A 19048-nucleotide genomic window follows, 5' to 3' on the forward strand; every position below is an offset into this window, starting at 1 on the left:
AAACCCTTTATAGGATTAGAGAGGACTAAATGTCTTATTAAGGCCCGTTTTTTGGACTATAAACCCAAAAATTCTTTTATTTTACACTTTCTCTGTAAACAAGAAAATTTCCAGAACACAAGAAAATTTCCTAGTACAAAAATGTCTAGTACATGACCCAATTGGTAGTACACAAAAGTGTCTAGTACACAATACAATTCCCAGTAAATAAAACAATTCCCGGTAAACAAGAACATTTCCAGTACAAAAGTGTCTAGTACACAAGAAAATTTCTAGTAAATAAAATAATTTCCAGTACACAAGAAAATTTCCCGATACAAAAGTGTGTACACAAGAAAATTCCCAATAAATAAAGTAATTTCCGGTAAACAAAAAAATTTACCAGGAAAATTCCTAATAAATAAAATAATTTACCCGAGAAAAATTCGAAATTTGAACCAATATGAAAAAATTCGAAATTTGAACCAGTGTAGAAAAATTCGAAATCTGAACCAATCAAGAAAAATTCGAAATTTGAGATAAGAAACAAATCTTAAAAAAAAAATTTGAACCAATTTGAAAATATTTGTTGAGATTGGTTAAATTTGGAGAGAGAAAAATATAAATTAGTTAGAATTTGATTAAATTGGGAGTGAATTTAGGATTTGGTTAAATAAGTAAAGAGAAATAAATCTGGAAAGAGAATTAGAGAGAGAAAGTAAAAGAGTAGAGAGCGAAAGTAAAATGCAGAGTAGAGAGAGAAAGTAAATCCCATGATTTTTCAGAGTGACAATTTCGTAGTTTTCTGGGTGGCAGATTTCGTAAATTTGATGAAAAAACAAGGACATTACGGTACTTTCGCGTGGGGCTCTGACTATTTGGACCTCCCTTTCATTTATGGGCTACCGTGGATAGGATGCCTATAAACTCCCTCTTTTTGGACCGTGGAGAGGAATATGAAACCGTACGTTAACTACTTTATTGATATTTGACGCAAGGTCGTGTCTGGCCCAGTGCAAGCAGGGCGGCCGCACTAGGCCTCGCACCAAGTAGGGGTCCACAGGTATAAAACCACACCTAAAGGTTATTTAACGTTACAATTGAAGTTCATTTGAGGTCTTGTAATATCTTAATGGGTCAGCAGAAACATGCTTGGTTAGCATATCACAGGTCATGTGTTCGATCCCCACTAAAGTATGTTACTTTTTTAACAAAAACTTCTTTTTTGCATTGAAAGTGTTGGTGCATGGGCTTCGATCTTATTAGTTATGACCTAAGTTATGTTACCCAAACATTGAAAATGTTGGTGCATGGGCTTCGATCTTATGACCTTAGTTATGTAACCCAAGTAATCAAGCCTTTCACCATCTGAGCTAGGCAAGGATTTTGACAACAGAAATCTTACTTGGAAAATAATTGAAAGAATTATTTAGAAACTTGATACCATGAGTTTAGTTTCGTCAACGAGTTAATATCTTTTTATATCATTGAATAGTTTTAAAAATGTTATTTATTGATACATAAAGTATTTTTTTTAACATTACGTTAACATTCAAGAGGCCTCCTAAATTTTGTGGCCCAGGGCCTTCCAATTCTCAGGTACGTCTCTGATTTGACGAAAAAATTGAGAATGAGAGTCAACCCTAAACATATTTTTGTTTTGGGGAACGTATTCCTAATGTTAGTTAATAGTCGGGGGTCAATGTCTAAATAACCTAAATATTTAAGGAAGAGTATTTTTGTAATAAGTCACGCATGTGGTTGGCAAATCAACCACTTAACTGATATTTAACGAAAACAAAATTAAGAATGAAATTCGAGACGAAAATGAAGGATGAAGAAATGAAGGTGATGAAAGAAGTACATGAGCTTCCAAGAGCCTCATCAAGTTGTGTAATTTTGTTCGATGGACCTTCCTAGAGTTTTTTATTTATGAACTTTCAGTTTGACAAGTCCATGTTGGTATATAACTTCTCTTGACATATTGGTTTCTATTAATATGTTTATGGTGAAGAGACTGGAATCTGTGATCTTTTTCTGAGTATGTGAGAAAAGGCTAATAATGTCACCAAAATGTGTTTTCACTTTTTTTATCTGGCCTAATTGATGAAGTATGGCTTTGTGTTATAACGGTAACTAAAAAATGAGCCATCTGGATATTTTTGATAAAGTAGGGAGCTAAACAGGAAACTGGTTATAAAGTTGGAGACCAGTTGGGAAACAACCCAATTTTCTTTTGTTCCCTCTGAACATTACCAACTTTTGATATCTTCTTCCTCCACCTTCTTTCCCGCCACAATCACTCCGACTACTATTAAACCGGCGACCTGCCTTCGACCGTCATCGTTTTCTTCTCTCTCTCCATCCCCCTCTCTTTTTCTCTTATCTCTCTCCCTCTCTTTCTTCTCTCTTTTGTAGTTTAGGCGAAGGGCTCAACTCGGTCATCTACTCAACTCGGTCCAACTATTTCAATCACCAAGAACCTTCTTCTTCCAACATTACCATTTCTAAAACCCTATAAAATTAGGGCTTTTTAATCATCAAGTACGAGTCTGCTGCTACTACATGGTGAGTACTTCTTTTCCTCTCTCGCCTTTATTGAAATGTCATTAGGTTAAGTTTCTCACTAGGAACTGTTATTTGCATTTCTGATTTGTCTAAATTATCATAGTTGGTTTGATTATTCAGATCTCATTCGTATATTTGTACCTTAAGAAGATTTCTTCTAAATGATGGAACTCTATACCCATTCTTGATTTTGGTTCTTGGTTTCATTGTTCACCTATTCTAATACCAGAAGAATTCCCTCTATTCGCTAACAAATCCATAGGTTTTGTGGATAGAACATTGCATCTTCGTGATATATACTCTAATGTTCAGAAATTTAATCTAAAAGATGGATGTTCTTGTAGTCGGTTAGGGTTTTTCTTGTCTAAGAAGTTATTCATAGCTAACTCATAGTTATATTTTCCTGTAAATTCATGTATCTATCGATATCAATTTATCGATTCCGATATTAATTAATCAATTTCGATGTCAATTTGTTCATGGGTGATTCTAACAACAAAATTTTGTATATTAGGAAGACAATTCTGGAATAATGGTTTTGAAAAAGCAGAAGCTACTCGATGGAGAAATCGACATTGGTGATCAACTATGTAATAATGGTAATGATAGAATTAGTAACTTACCCGAAGAAGTCATTAATCGTATCTTCTATTTCCTTGGAACCAAACATTCTGCTCGTACTTGCGTTTTATCTAAAAGATGGATGCACTTGTGGACCTCTATCCCCATTCTTGATATCGGTTCTTGGTATGATCGTCCTCGTACTCTAACAGAAGAAGCAAAACCTTTATATGTTAATAGATTGATGGATTTTGTTGACAGAACGTTGCTTCATCATGTTTCAAATATTCAGACGTTCCATCTGAATTGTAGGGAACTAAGTAATGACTCTAGGATGAATGCTTGGATCTCTTTTCTGGTAAGGCGCAAAGTTGAAAAACTCGTTATTCAAGACGCACAAAAAGTGTTATTACCCTCTTGTCTTTTTACTTCTGAGTGGCTAACTAGGTTAGAGTTAGACGGAATCCTAGATTTAAATCTTCCTACATCTGTTCATTTTCCAAAGCTCAAGATCCTAAAGCTTGTTAGAGTTCATTCTTCGGGCACTAACATAAGTGAGCGATTGTTTCCTAGTTGCAATGTCCTAGAAGATTTGTTTATACTTGGCTGCAAATGGAACAATGTGAAAATGATATCCATCTCCACTCCCACACTGAAAAAGTTGGAGTTCTTTTGCAAATATCTTTGTATCAAGATTTCGGCTCCAAATCTAGTGTCTCTCTCGTACTGGGGTTCTCTTGCAAATATATTTGTATCAAATAGCTTTTCACTTGTTGATGCATCTATCACAGTTTGGTTAAATGGAAAATATAATAATCATGAAATGAGTATGGAAGAAAGAGTAAGTGCAAGTAGACTTCTTGGAGAAGTTTGTAACGTGAAGAATCTAATGTTTAATGGCTATCTCCCTAAGGTATGAGCTCTTGAGCTGTGTATTAAGTATTAGAGTTTCGTGGCTATATGTTTATATAGTATTTGTTTTGTCTAATTCCTTACTAGCATTTTTGTCTTTTGGCAGGACTTCTGCCATTCAGGCGACTCAACCTATCAACCTACATTTTGCAATTTGACCCATTTAAAATTATATTCAGATCTTCTTTGTAACACTGATAAGGCACTACTCAACTTGCTCAAAACCTCGCAGAACCTAGAATCACTTTTCTTAGAGGCAAGTCATTACTCAAACATTTTGTTTCCTTAGCAATAACAATCTTCTTTTGTCTTAATGTGATGTTCTGTTTTTATTCAGTCACTCCACCCATATTTATCTGATGACGATGGAGAAGAATCAACACTAGATGCGGAGCCTCAACCTCTATTGTTAAACCTAAAATCTGTTGAGTTCTTTTATTTTCAAGGGCACAAAAGAGAAATGGGTGTTGTAAAATTTCTTCTAAAAAATTCTATAGTTCTGAAGACTATGACCATTCGGAAAGTCCCTTCATCGTCGTGCCGCTCGTGCGTTCCCCCCAGACACATGTCAAGCAATAGGTCGGAATACAAACTGAAAAGATTGGAATTCGAGATGAAAATGAAGGATGAAAAAATTGAGGTAATGAAAGAAGTACATGAGCTTCCAAGAGCCTCATCAAGTTGTATAATTTTGTTTGATGAACCTGACTAGAGTTTTTTGTTTATGAACTTTCAGTTTGAGAAGTACATGTTGGTATATAACTTCTCTTGACATATTGGTTTCTATTAATATGTTTTTGTTAAAGAGACTGGAATCTGTAATCTTTTTGTATGTGAGAAAATCCTAATAATGTCACCAAAATGTGTTTTCACTTTTTAATCTGACCTAATTGATGAAGTATGACTTTGGTGAAATGGATCTCAACCTACTCATAGAGAAAAGGGATGGGAAGAACCTCTCCTAAAGATGAACATACAAGTAAGTGGACACAAGGAAGAGAGATCATTGAACCTCTCCTAAAGATGGATTGCCTCAACCGAATCATGGATATTTTGTTAGGTTAATGTTTCGGAGAAAAAGGAGAAGTTTGTCTCTAGGACCTGTTATTAGCATTTCTGATTTCTCTAAACTATCATAGTAGTTGGTTTGCTTATTCAAATCTCATATTTGTATCTTAAGAAGATTTCTTCGAAATGATGGTAGTGAAAAAGCAAAAGCTACTACTCAAGGGGGGGAATATGGCAATTTCTGATGTAAATGATAGAATTAGTAATTTACCAGAACTCGTTCTTCATCACATTCTATCTTTTCTTCCAACCAAAACAGCTGCTTCTACTTGCATTTTATCTAAAAGATGGATGTACTTGTGGACCTCTATTCCCGTTCTTGATTTTGATTCTTGGTTTGATTGGCCACCTATTCTAACTCAAGAAGATATTCTAACTCAAGAAGAATTCCCTCTATACGCTAATAATTTCATGGATTTTGTAGATAGAACATTGCATCTTCGTGATATGTACTCTAATATTCAGAAATTCAATCTAAATTGTAGTGGACTAAGTAATCATTCTAGGATAAATGCTTGGATCTCTTTTGCCTTGAGGGGCAAAGTCGAAGAGCTTGTTAATCGAAATGGAAGGGTGCCCTCCTGTCTTTTCGTTTGTGAGTCACTAACTAGGTTAGAGCTAAACAATATCACGGACTTCAATCTTCCCAAGTCCATTTGTTTTCCAATGCTGAAGATCTTAAAGCTTGATACTGTCCATTTCTCGGATGGCATCGACCAACTCTTTCCTAACTGCCCAGTCTTAGAAGAGTTACTTATAAGAAATTGCAACCGCGAGATGATACGCATCTCAAATCCTTCACTAAAACATTTAACATGTTCTAGTCTGGACCAGTCAGTCAAGATTTCGACCCCAAATCTAGTTTTTCTATCATACACAGGTTCTCTTCCGGATTTGGAGATTCTTCAAAGCTTTTCATCACTCGTTGATGCACGTATGCAAGGTTACACGGAGAATGAAGAAGATCACGGAATAAGTAGGGAAAAAGTTGGTGCAATTAACCTTCTTGGAGAGCTTTGTAATGTGAAGCATCTATCGTTTTCTCTCTGCACTATTGAAGTAATGTTTTTTTTTAACTTGTGTATTAAATATTTAGATTGAAGTTGATGTTGGAATCGGAGCCAATTTTGGCTTAAGCCGACTCGTCAAACTCAGAAACGGAACGCGCCATTGCGTTCGTCTCGTCGAGCTCTACAATTTAGAGCCAAGAATCACTCAAATCCGATTCCGGATGAATGAGAAATTCAAGGTTAAAGTTTGAACGAAAAACGGTTGAAATAGGTACTGAACTGTCAAAGAGGAACAGTCATGTTAGGGGGCATTTGCGCGAAGAGGACGCGCGTCAATCTGGACGGTCAGCGTTCATCGCGCGGGTTTACGCGCGATCCAACAGATGGCGTTCTTTCCGCGTTCGGGATAGATCCGGGCTAGCATCTAACGGTAGCTGCCTTCATCTGCGGGCATCTCGCGGGCACGCGTAACCGGATCTGACGGCCAGCGTTCCGTCCGCGTTTTCAAGCGCGATCCAATGGCCCAAGATCAAACCGACTATAATATTCAGTTATAGCCCCTGGTTTCGAACAGCTATGTCTTTTGAACCCAAAAGACATTATACACCTATTCAATTCCTATATAAACCCATCAAACCCACTTCATTTTTCATCAATTCAATTCATTCTCTTCTTCTCTTCCCTTCTAACAATTAGAGGTTCTGGTTGGCCTAGAATATCTAATTAAAGAAGTTTTTTCTAGAGGTTCTGGATAGACTAGAATATCTAGAAAAGGAAGAAAGAAGTCTCGAGTGAACTTGAATTTCAGAAGCGTCTAGAAGATCATCCGCATTAGTCCAAGAGCTCATAATACTGACACAGGTTCGTCCGCTTTCAGAATATAGAAGTACCATCTTAAAATTCTGAAAGGTTAGTCGTTGTATCCCGAAGGCATTCACCCCAACGTTTGGTACTGTTACGGGGGTGTAAAATGTCTTAAGGAAAGAGAATTTATTCTTGCCTCGACTAAATTAACACCTATCACGGTTAGCCCGAAAGAAGGAATATTAATTATTCTTTATTAGTTTATCTCTCTATAAGTTAGAGAAAGGAAACTCTGTCTAAATCAAGCCAAGACAGAGAGAAATCGACTTATCGATTAATAACCAGAGAACAACAATCTTAAGACATTTTATTATTATTTCTCTGGTTATAAGATATTAATTTGGTTTACTTTCTGTGTGTTTCAGAAAAGGAAATGGCACGAACAAGAACCACTCTGCGAGTTATTCCGCCTAACACAAATAATGGGGAAAAACCAGAGAAGTTCAAAGGAACTGACTTCAACCGATGGAAGTTGAAGATGATGTTCTACCTAACGACATTGGGTCTGGTTAAATACTTAACCGAGGAGAGACCCACCCATGCAGAAATAGAGGATGAGGCACAGCGTACCGCTGAAATAGAGGCATGGAAACAAGAAGACTTCTTGTGCAAGAATTATATCCTGAACAGTCTAGATGACGGACTCTATAATCTATATTCGGTTATAGAAACATCTAAACAACTGTGGGACACCCTTATCAATAAGTATAAGACTGAGAAGGCGGGTGTCAAGAAGTTCATCGTAGGACGATTCTTGGACTACAAGATGACTGATTCAAAACCAGTTATGATCCAGGTCCAAGAACTACAGAGTCTCCTACAGGAACTACAGGCAGAGAACATGATAACGAATGAACCTTTCCAGGTCCGAGCCCTAATTGAAAAATTACCCACGGGGTGGAAAGACTTCAAAAATTATCTCCGCCACAAGAATAAGGATATGAGCCTTGAAGAACTCATCCTAAAGCTTCGAATCGAAGAGGACAGTCGCATTGCCGAGAAGAACTCTGAAAGACTCTCGAATGTGAACGTCGTAGAGACCGGTCCGAGTAAGAAGCGTAAGCATCTGTCTAAAGACGGAGGAAAGCCGAAGAAAAAGACGAGGTTCGGCCTATGCTACAACTGTGGCAAACGAGGTCATATGGCAAAGGATTGTCGTTCCAAAACCGGCAACAGACAAAAGAAGCCGAATGACCAAGCCTCGCTGATAGAAGATACCGAAACTCAGAACCTGTGTGCTATGGTTACTGAAGCCGAAGAAGTGACTGAGAAACTTCAGAACTTGAACCTCTGTGCAGTGGTATCTGAAGTCAACCTGGTTAACAACCAGAGAGAGTGGTGGGTCGACACCGGAGCTACTCGTCACATTTGTGGTGACAAAGGCCTCTTCTCCTCTTATAACGAAATAAGTGAAGGAGAAACCCTGTTCATGGGAAATGACTCAACCACCCAGGTCAGAGGAAAAGGGAAGATCATTCTGAAGTTCACTTCAGGAAAGGAAGTAACTTTGAACGATGTACTTCATGCTCCAGATATCCGAAAGAATCTGGTTTCTGGTTCTCTTCTAAGTAAGAATGGGTTCAAGCTAGTCTTTGAGTCAAACAACTTCGTCTTGTCTAAGAATGGGATGTATGTTGGGAAGGGCTACTTATGTGGGGGGTTATTTAAACTAAATGTAACCTCTGTAACGCCAAAGGCGTCTATTATTAATAAAGTTAATAATTCCGTTTATATTGCTGAGTCTTTTAATATTTGGCATGAAAGACTAGGACATGTGAATAACAAGTCATTAAAGAAATTAATGAACTTAGAGTTAATTCCAAAAGTCGAAATTGATTTAAAACGAACATGTCAAACATGTGTAGAATCAAAAATGACTAAGACATCGTTCAAATCAATAGAACGAGACACAGAACCTCTAGACTTAATTCACAGTGACATTTGTGACTTAAAGATGGTTCAAACCAGAGGAGGTAAAAAGTACTTCATCACTTTTATCGATGACTCCACTCGGTTTTGCTATGTCTACTTACTAAGAAGTAAGGATGAAGCAGTCGATAAGTTCGAACTTTATAAAACCGAAGTGGAAACTCAACTTAATAAAAAGATTAAGGCTTTGAGAAGTGATCGAGGTGGAGAATATGAATCTCCTTTCGCCGAGATATGTGCGAAGAATGGCATAGTTCATCAAACAACGGCTCCTTATACACCTCAACAAAATGGTGTAGCAGAGCGGAAAAACAGAACCTTAAAGGAAATGATGAACGCTTTCTTGATAAGTTCTGGTTTACCTCAGAACTTGTGGGGGGAAGCGATATTATCGGCGAATCACTTATTAAATAAGTTACCCCATAGAAAGACCGGTAAAATTCCATATGAGTTATGGAAAGGAAGGATGCCATCCTTTAAGTACACGAAAGTGTGGGGGTGTCTGGCGAAGGTATTAGTCCCTCCTCCTAAACGGGTCAAGATAGGACCTAAAACTGTGGACTGTGTATACATAGGGCCCGCAATAAATAGTGGCGCCTATAGATTTCTAGTACAGAAGTCTGAAATCGAAGATATACACATAAACACCATTCTGGAATCGAGAGATGCTAAGTTCTTTGAACACATCTTTCCTTTCAAACAGAATTCAGAAGTCTCATCTGAAAGTAGAAAACGTGTAAGAGATGAGGAAGAGGAAAGTCTAGAAACATCTAAAGAAGATGATATGGAAATCGAGGAAACAACACTCGAACCTCGAAGAGGGAAAAGGACAAAGAAAGCTAAGACATTTGGTCCTGATTTTCTAACCTATATGGTAGAAAATGAACCTCGGACTTTCACAGAAGCAATGGCTACTCCAGAAGCTCCATTCTGGAAAGAAGCTGTTAATAGTGAAATAGAATCCATCATGGGAAATCATACATGGGAGCTAGTAGACCTCCCACCAGGTTGCAAGCCTCTAGGCTGCAAATGGATTTTCAAAAGGAAATTGAAAACAGATGGATCTATAGACAAGTATAAAGCAAGACTTGTCGCACAGGGATTCCGACAAAAAGAAGGGTTAGATTATTTCGACACCTATTCTCCAGTTAGTCGAATCACCTCAATAAGAGTGTTAGTAGCTATAGCATCCTTATATAATCTGGAAATTCATCAGATGGATGTGAAAACCGCTTTCTTAAACGGACAACTCGAAGAAGAGATATATATGAACCAACCAGAAGGGTTCATAGCTCCGGGACAAGAAAAGAAAGTGTGTAGGTTAGTGAAATCACTATACGGGCTAAAGCAAGCTCCGAAGCAGTGGCACTTAAAGTTTGATGACACATTATTATCAAACGGATTTAAGATAAACGAATGTGATAAATGTGTCTATACAAAGGTAACTGCTAAAGGATGTGTTATTCTATGTTTGTATGTAGATGACATGCTAATTATGGGAAATAATTTAGATGTCATTAATACAACTAAAAAGATGCTTTCGAAAACTTTCGATATGAAAGATTTAGGGAAAGCAGAGGTCATTCTTGGAATTAAGGTTTCCAAGACGGCTGAAGGGATAAGTCTATCTCAAACGCATTACGTTGAGAAAATCTTAGAAAAATTCAGCAAAGATGACCTCAAAGTGGCGAATACTCCGATAGATCCAAGTATTCACTTAATGAAGAATACAGGGAACGCAGTAAGACAATTAGAGTACTCTCGGATTATTGGAAGTCTGATGTACCTAATGAACTGTACTCGACCAGACATAGCCTACTCAGTTAGTAAGCTAAGTAGATTTACGAGTAACCCGAATAACACACATTGGAACGCCATAACGAGAGTGTTACGGTATCTAAGAAAGACGAAGGAGTACGGACTCCATTATACCACATATCCCGCAGTCTTAGAGGGATATGCAGATGCAAATTGGATATCAGATACCGACGACACTAAGTCAACCAGTGGATATGTGTTTACACTGGGAGGGGCTGCCATATCATGGAAATCTTCGAAGCAAACGTGCATTGCTCGATCGACAATGGATTCAGAATTCATTGCTCTAGATAAAGCAGGGGAAGAAGCAGAATGGCTGCGACAATTCCTTGAAGATATTCCAATATGGCCAAAGCCGGTGCCTGCAATCAACATACACTGCGATAACCAAGCAGCGATTGCACTGGCACAAAGCAAGATGTACAACGGTAAGTCTCGACACATTCGTCGGAGACATAATACCGTTAAGCAACTTCTCTCTGAAGGGATCATAACTATAAATTATATAAGATCCAAAGATAACCTAGCGGATCCATTTACAAAAGGGTTATCTAGAGAGTTAGTAGTTGCATCATCAAAGGGAATGGGGCTAACGCCTAAGTAAATGAGTAAAGGCATGGTGAAACCCTACCTAGATGACTGGAGATCCCACGATCTAGGTTCAAAGGGCAACTGAAGCTATATCCTGACTCGACAGTAACACTGTAAGAGATCTCTATCTCTTACCCATTCCTAGGATGACAACAGTGTTACCTGCGTTGAGAGGTTAAGCATTAAGCTTTTAATTAATCCGAAAACTTAGAACTTGATTCTAACGTGAGGTATAGCAGGATACCTTAGTACGGATAACCTATATGTGTGTGAATTGATGCCGGTTCCGTGAGAAGGTCGTCTAGGCAGACTTCTCTAAAGCACACACGAAATCGGGAATGTTCAGGGCCGAAATGAACACAACCGAGAACCTAAGTTAGTAAGGGATTAGCTGTGTGATAACTATTTTGGATTACAATTCCCAGGACCCAGTTCAAGACGTAAAGTTCACTGCCGTCCTTGTAGACCTGGTAGTTACTCACTAGGAAAGGTTCAAAGTCGAAAGACTACCTTCTTCCGATGCAGCGAAATTCCGCTTATGAGCTCTGTCAGTGTCAGTCTGTCAGTATAGTATGTCTGCATATATCATAGCATAAAAAACCTCAAATTTTCATTCATGTGGGGGATTGTTGGAATCGGAGCCAATTTTGGCTTAAGCCGACTCGTCAAACTCAGAAACGGAACGCGCCATTGCGTTCGTCTCGTCGAGCTCTACAATTTAGAGCCAAGAATCACTCAAATCCGATTCCGGATGAATGAGAAATTCAAGGTTAAAGTTTGAACGAAAAACGGTTGAAATAGGTACTGAACTGTCAAAGAGGAACAGTCATGTTAGGGGGCATTTGCGCGAAGAGGACGCGCGTCAATCTGGACGGTCAGCGTTCATCGCGCGGGTTTACGCGCGATCCAACAGATGGCGTTCTTTCCGCGTTCGGGATAGATCCGGGCTAGCATCTAACGGTAGCTGCCTTCATCTGCGGGCATCTCGCGGGCACGCGTAACCGGATCTGACGGCCAGCGTTCCGTCCGCGTTTTCAAGCGCGATCCAATGGCCCAAGATCAAACCGACTATAATATTCAGTTATAGCCCCTGGTTTCGAACAGCTATGTCTTTTGAACCCAAAAGACATTATACACCTATTCAATTCCTATATAAACCCATCAAACCCACTTCATTTTTCATCAATTCAATTCATTCTCTTCTTCTCTTCCCTTCTAACAATTAGAGGTTCTGGTTGGCCTAGAATATCTAATTAAAGAAGTTTTTTCTAGAGGTTCTGGATAGACTAGAATATCTAGAAAAGGAAGAAAGAAGTCTCGAGTGAACTTGAATTTCAGAAGCGTCTAGAAGATCATCCGCATTAGTCCAAGAGCTCATAATACTGACACAGGTTCGTCCGCTTTCAGAATATAGAAGTACCATCTTAAAATTCTGAAAGGTTAGTCGTTGTATCCCGAAGGCATTCACCCCAACGTTTGGTACTGTTACGGGGGTGTAAAATGTCTTAAGGAAAGAGAATTTATTCTTGCCTCGACTAAATTAACACCTATCACGGTTAGCCCGAAAGAAGGAATATTAATTATTCTTTATTAGTTTATCTCTCTATAAGTTAGAGAAAGGAAACTCTGTCTAAATCAAGCCAAGACAGAGAGAAATCGACTTATCGATTAATAACCAGAGAACAACAGTTGAATATATAGATATATACATTATATTTGTCTCGTCTAACTCCTTAAAAACATTCTTATACTTTTTTTGGTAGGAATTCTGCATTTTAGATCACTCAACTAATCTTCCTACATTTCACAATTTGACCCATTTGAAAGTGGACTCGGATATATTTTGTTCTACTGATGACGCACTTCTGAAATTGCTCCGGAGCTCTGCGGTGCTGGAATCACTTGTCTTTCATGGGGCAAGTCATGACTCAAATCTTTTGTTTCCCTAGCAATCACTTTTTTCTTGCATCATTTACAAGTTCCCTTGTTACAATAATATTTATATTTGTTGATTATCTTCTTATCGGGTATTTCCCCCATATTTATCTGACGACGATGATGAAGAATCAACACTAGATACTGTGCTTGAGTCTATGTTACAAAATCTCAAATCCGTCGAGTTCCTACATTTTGAAGGACACAAAAGGGAGATATGTTTGGTAAAATTCTTTCTGAAAATTGCAACAGTTTTGCAGAGTATGATCATTCGTAAAGAAACCAACTCAAGATATTTGAGTTCTTACCCCTTGTCACAGAAGCGAGAGGACGAAATACTTGGGCTTCCCAGAGTCTCGTTGACTTGCGTGATCGAGTTTGAAGAAAATTGTTAAGAGTTTGTAATGTTATGAACTTTCTCCATGTTGTTGATGGGTAACTTTTTTGCTATATGAGTTTCATAGCTTTTAATTTGTAAGTATTTAGTGGAATCTGTGATCAACCAAATGGAATGAAGTGCTTTTGTAATATGAAATTTAACCTTAATAGTGATTCATTGTTTACTAAAGTATCTACAGGCAGGGGCAGATCCCAAACTCTGTTAAGACGAGCCCACACTGAAGCTAATGAGATGTCTAAGAGATAGGCAGGGGCAGGGGCAGGGGCAGGGGCAGGGGCAGGGGCAGGACTTTTGAAATTTTAGAAGGGAGAATTTGACATACACCCCCACTATTATATGAATATTAGGACTACACCCCCACTTTTTCAAAACTTTTGATATACACCCCCACTTGGACGGAAACCGTCAACTCAGAGTTAAGTTGGGTGTGTGCGAAACACACGCGCCAACCATGACAATTTTACCCTTTTGTAGTTGTTGAAATATTTTGAGCGATTTTGACATTCACCCCACTATTATATGAATTTTTGGACCACACCCCCATTTTTTTGAAAAAAACAAAAATTTTCAATTTGCCCTCCAACGATCATCTTTTACCTTTTGTCTTATAAATTTGCCCTGCAACGATTATCTATTATATAAAACAGAAGGGAAAACGATGACTGGGACAAACATCCTTAATTATGCATATTGTCTAGAAGCCCTTCTCAAAATTTAAAATATAGTCCTCCGTAGAAATAAAGTTACCTATTTAGAAAACAATAATCTTTTCCTTCTTAGAAATAAAATAACTAATTTAAGAAAAAAAATAAACAAAATAAATTCCAAAGGTTAAAAAAGAAATTAAAATCTCTCTCTCAATAACATAATAACTATTTTAAGAGAAAAGAAACAAAAACATAATACAAAAAAATAATAACTAATAAAAATCTCTCTCTCTATATAAAATATAACAATAAATTTTCGTAACGTTTGATTGTCTAGAAGCCCTTCTCCAATATTACAGTATAGTCCTTCGTAGAAATAAAGTTACTTATTTAACAAAAATAACCGTGTCACTTTTAGAAATAAAGTATCTAATTTAATAAAAGCGAGTAAACAAAAGATATTGCAATAGTTAAAAAAGAAATTGAAATATCTTTCTCTCTCAATAAAATAACTAATTTAAGAAAAAAGAGTCAAAAGAAAATAAACAATCTTCTATATAATAAAACAGAAGGGAAAACGATGACTGGGACAAACACCCATTTTTAATAAAGGATATTGTCTAGAAGTCCTTCTCAAAATTTATGATATAGTCCTTCGTAGAGATAAAGTTACCTATTTAGAAAATAATAACCGTATCTTTCTTAGAAATAAAATAACTAATTTAAGAAAAAAAGAAACAAAATAAATTTCAAGAGTTAGAAAAATAAATTAAAATCTCTCCCTCTCGACAAAATAATAACTAATTTAAAAATAAGGAAACAAAAAAAATAATACAGTACAAAATATGAGGGTATCCACAATATAACAATAAAATTTCGTTACATTTTTTTTTTTGAAGAGGGTTACAAAAATTTCGTTACATTTGATTAGTACAACTGTCCGTGGCCTAGGACACGGGACATACACTAGTTTATCTTAAAAGAGATAGTCTAGCCCGGACAATGTTGATGTTCTATCTCGGTTGCGCATGAGATGTCTTGAGATCAAAACTCAGACTTCAACTTATTTTTTTTCGGACTGTCAGATTATCAAAAGTGACGTGGATGTACTTTTGAACCTTGCGTCCCTGCCTTGAATTTCAGATTTAAAAGATAACATGCTAAAACAGTGAGAAGTTCTCTTCTCGCTTTGTTGGTTTTGCGTGCATTGATTTACATACAAGAGATGTGAGATGAAAATAATATATAGATTACACGTTCAAAATAGTTAAGCAAATATAATCTCCCATAATGATGTTTTTCCCTACCACTAACTATGTGTTTCTTAATTTTTGTTTAGTAAAGTTTAAACTTCAGTTCAACACTCCAGCATTGGATTTTGATCTTTTTGTTTTTGTATGGGCATTTCTGAAGTCTGATTTCTCGGTTGGGTACTAATGTCTGCAATTCTATAGGCACACACACCCACAGGCCCAGTAGTTTGTTGGCCCTGACATATTTACTGTGGACAGAGCTAAAACTTTTAAAACACCAAAACCCTTGGTCTTCTTCACCAATTTCTAAAGCCCTAGAAAATTTGGTGAAATTTAGAGTTTTATGGAGTGACAATCATCAAAAAGGTGAGTACTTCTCTCTTCCCGTTAGGGGGATCCCGTTTCACTTTGCTTGTTTTTCATTTCTTATTTTTTATTTTTCCTAACATGTTTGAGATTATATATTTTGAACATTATGAATGTTATTGTAGTTGGTTAGGGTTTTTTTTGTCTAAGAAGGTATTCATAGCTAACTCATAGTTATATTTTCATGTAAAATTCATGGTATCTATCGATATCAATATATCGAATTTCGATGTGAATTTGTTAATGGGTGATTCTAACAGCAAAATTTTCTATCTTAGGAAGGCATCCCCGTTATAATGGTTTCGAAAAAGCAGAAGGCGCTCGATGGAGAAATCCGCATTGGTGATCAACAATGTAATACTGGTGATGATAGAATTAGTAACTTACCCGAAGACGTCATTAATCGTATCTTCTATTTCCTTGGAACCAAACATTCTGCTCGGACTTGCATTTTATCTAAAAGATGGATGCACTTGTGGACCTCTATCCCCATTCTTGATATCGGTTCTTCGTATGATCGTTCGCATAATCCTTTATATGTTAATAGATTGATGGATTTTGTTGAAAGAACGTTGCTTCATCATGTTTCAAATATTCAAACATTCCATCTGAATTGTAAGGAACTAAGTAATGCTGACTCCAGGATAAATGCTTGGATCTCTTTTGTGGTAAGGCGCAAAGTTGAACAACTCATTATTCAATTCAGACAAAAAGTGTTATTACCCTCTTGTCTTTTTACTTCTGAGTCTCTAACTAGGTTAGAGTTAGACGACATCCTAGATTTCAATCTTCCTAAATCTGTTTATTTTCCAAAGCTCAAGATCCTAAAGCTTGTTAAAGTTCATTCTTCGGTCACTAACATAAGTGAGCGACTCTTTTCTAGTTGCCCGGTCCTAGAAGATTTGTTTATACATGACTGCAAATGGAACAATGTGAAGATGATATGCATCTCCACTCGGACCACCCCCACACTGAAAAAATTAGAGCTTTTGCATATGCTTCAGACAATCAAGATTTCGGCTCCAAATCTAGTATCTCTCACATACGAGGGTTCTCTTGCAAATATATTTGTATCAAATAGCGTTTCACTTGTTCATGCATCTATCGAAGTTTCGTTAGTTGGAAAAGATGATATTGCTGAAATGAACACGGAAGAAAGAGTAAGTGCAAGTAGACTTCTTGGAGAAGTTTGTAATGTGAAGAATCTAACGTTTTCTGGCTATCTCCCTAAGGTATGGGCTCTTGAGCTGTATATTAAGTGTTAGAGTGTTGTGGCCATATGTTTATATAATATTTGTTTTGTCTAATTCCTTACTAGCATTTTTGTCTTTTGGTAGGACTTCTGCCATTCAGGGGACTCAATCAATCAACCTACATTTTGCAATTTGACAGATTTACAATTATATTCAGATTTTCTTTGTTACACTGATAAGGCACTACTCAACTTGCTCAAAACCTCGCCGAACCTAGAATCACTTTTATTTACGGTAAGTCATTACTCAAACATTTTGTTTCCCTAGCAATTACAAAAAAAAAAAAATTGTCTTAATTTGATGGTCTCTTTTTATTAGGCCCTTCACCCATATTTGTCTGATGAGGATGGAGAAGAATCAACACTAGATACAGAGCCTCAGCCTCTATTGTTAAACCTAAAATCTGTTGAGTTCTATCATTTCGAAGGGCACAAAAGAGACATGGGTGTTGTAAAATTTCTTCTAAAAAATTCGATAGTGTTGAAGACTATGACCATTCGTAAAGTCCACTCATCGTCATACGTTCCCCCCAGTCACACGTCAAGCAAAATGTCCAAAGTACAAGTAATGGAAGACAAACTGAAAAAATTGGAATTCGAGATGAAAGTGAAGGATGAAGAAATGAAGGTAATGAAAGAAGTAAATGAGCTTCCAAGAGCCTCATCAAGTTGTGTAGTTTTGTTTGATGAACCTGACTAGAGTTTTTTTGTTTATGAACTTTCAGTTTGAGAAGTCCATGTCGGTATATAACTTCTCTTGACATAATTGATGAAGTATGACATGGCGTCAAAAAACAATGTTTGTTATTTGTTGGATTTTATCAGCATTCAATACTAAGTCTTAGAATCCCAGATTATGCTTCTGCAATCGAAATTTGTCCCCTCACAGATGACCGTTAATGCTTTTCTTTTTCCTTCCTGAACTATAGAGTGGTTTCTTAATGGGATGATTACTTACAATCTTGACCCAAATCGATTGTGTGTTCGTCGAATTATGTTAGTTTAAGTTTGAGGAAGAACCGATTCCTCCGAGTTGTATTAAATACGGGGGTTGTCAGAGAGATTGATTTTGTAGCTATTTTTATTTAGTTTTGAGAATGAACCGATTTCGAAGGATTTTTCGAGTCAGTGGTGGAGGTGTCGCCGGAATTAGTTGTGCAGGTATTGCCAGGGTTGGTGGTGGTGGGAAGATGGAGGAAGAAGAAAATGATAAAGGTCAGATGTTTTGGGGGAATGAGAAAAAATTTCAGGAAAGAAAGTTTCGGGTGGAAAATATTTTTTGTTTCCTCCAAACATTACCGACTTTTGATATCTTCTTCCTCCATCTTCTTTCCGACCACCATCAAATCTGACGACTATTAAAGTGGCGATATGACTCCGACTGTGATCTCTCTCTTTTCTCACTCATCCCTTTCTCTATTTCTCTTCTCTCTCTTCTTACTATAGTTCCTCTATTTCTTCCGTCTTTTGTAATTCCTGCGAAGGGAAGACTCCTTTGCCGAAACCCTCGTCTGGTAGAATCTGGCTATTTCGCCGTAACCAGGCTGCTTCACCACAACTTAGAGAGAAGAGAGAGAACAGAGAAATAAGAGAGAGAAAGATTTCTTCGAAATGATGGTAGAGAAAAAACAGAAGCTGCTACTCAAGGGAGGGAATATGACAATTTGTGATGAAGTAATACTAAATGATAGAATTAGTAATTGTACCAGAACTAGTTCTTCATCACATTCTATCTTTTCTTCCAACTAAAACAGCTTCTCTTACTTGCATTTTATCTAAAAGATGGATGTACTTGTGGACCTCTACCCCATTCGTGATTCTGATTCTTGGTTTCATCGTCCACCTATTCTCTAAGCCGCGAAATTCATGGATTTTTAGATAGAAAATTGCGTCTT

The 19048-nt window shown here is 37.2% G+C and overlaps 2 protein-coding genes across 4 annotated transcripts; both read left to right on the forward strand.

The window, feature by feature from the left end:
• Positions 1-2183: 2183 nt before the first annotated feature.
• Positions 2184-4932, forward strand: LOC147552190 (F-box/FBD/LRR-repeat protein At5g56420-like). 3 transcript variants are annotated; one of them, XM_086665701.1, is made up of 5 exons: positions 2281-2547; positions 3062-3146; positions 3900-4021; positions 4127-4276; positions 4358-4932. In XM_086665701.1, exons 1-5 carry the CDS (start codon positions 2545-2547, stop codon positions 4730-4732), a joined length of 735 nt encoding a protein of 244 aa, XP_086521827.1. In that variant the 5' UTR covers positions 2281-2544; the 3' UTR covers positions 4733-4932. The 3 variants fall into 3 exon arrangements, with proteins under 3 accessions (XP_086521825.1, XP_086521827.1, XP_086521826.1); XM_086665699.1 differs by having other exon boundaries at positions 2184-2547; positions 3062-4021; XM_086665700.1 differs by having other exon boundaries at positions 2325-2597; positions 2695-4021.
• Positions 4933-5497: 565 nt separating this feature from the next.
• On the forward strand, positions 5498-17922 carry LOC147552191 (F-box/FBD/LRR-repeat protein At5g56420-like). The gene is made up of 6 exons (XM_086668617.1): positions 5498-6147; positions 13064-13239; positions 16027-16054; positions 16180-17133; positions 17239-17388; positions 17473-17922. Exons 1-6 carry the CDS (start codon positions 5500-5502, stop codon positions 17851-17853), a joined length of 2337 nt encoding a protein of 778 aa, XP_086524743.1. The 5' UTR covers positions 5498-5499; the 3' UTR covers positions 17854-17922.
• The last annotated feature ends 1126 nt before the right edge of the window (positions 17923-19048 follow it).

Source organism: Eschscholzia californica, unplaced genomic scaffold, assembly GCF_041429995.1.
Source record: "Eschscholzia californica isolate CP2 unplaced genomic scaffold, dmEscCali1.0.p SCAF_3, whole genome shotgun sequence".
NCBI lineage: Eukaryota > Viridiplantae > Streptophyta > Magnoliopsida > Ranunculales > Papaveraceae > Eschscholzia > Eschscholzia californica.

Excerpts from the sequence above, each read along its gene's own strand:
- LOC147552191 (XM_086668617.1), top strand. The coding sequence starts at position 5,500 with ATGGATTTTGTAGATAGAACATTGCATCTTCGTGATATGTACTCTAAT. Across the intron at positions 13,240-16,026 it reads AGTCATGACTCAAATCTTTT|TTGGTTAGGGTTTTTTTTGT; the intron begins GTTTCCCTAGCA and ends ATGTTATTGTAG. Across the intron at positions 16,055-16,179 it reads GGTTTTTTTTGTCTAAGAAG|GAAGGCATCCCCGTTATAAT; the intron begins GTATTCATAGCT and ends TTTCTATCTTAG.
- LOC147552190 (XM_086665699.1), top strand. Across the intron at positions 4,022-4,126 it reads TTAATGGCTATCTCCCTAAG|GACTTCTGCCATTCAGGCGA; the intron begins GTATGAGCTCTT and ends GTCTTTTGGCAG. Across the intron at positions 4,277-4,357 it reads TAGAATCACTTTTCTTAGAG|TCACTCCACCCATATTTATC; the intron begins GCAAGTCATTAC and ends GTTTTTATTCAG.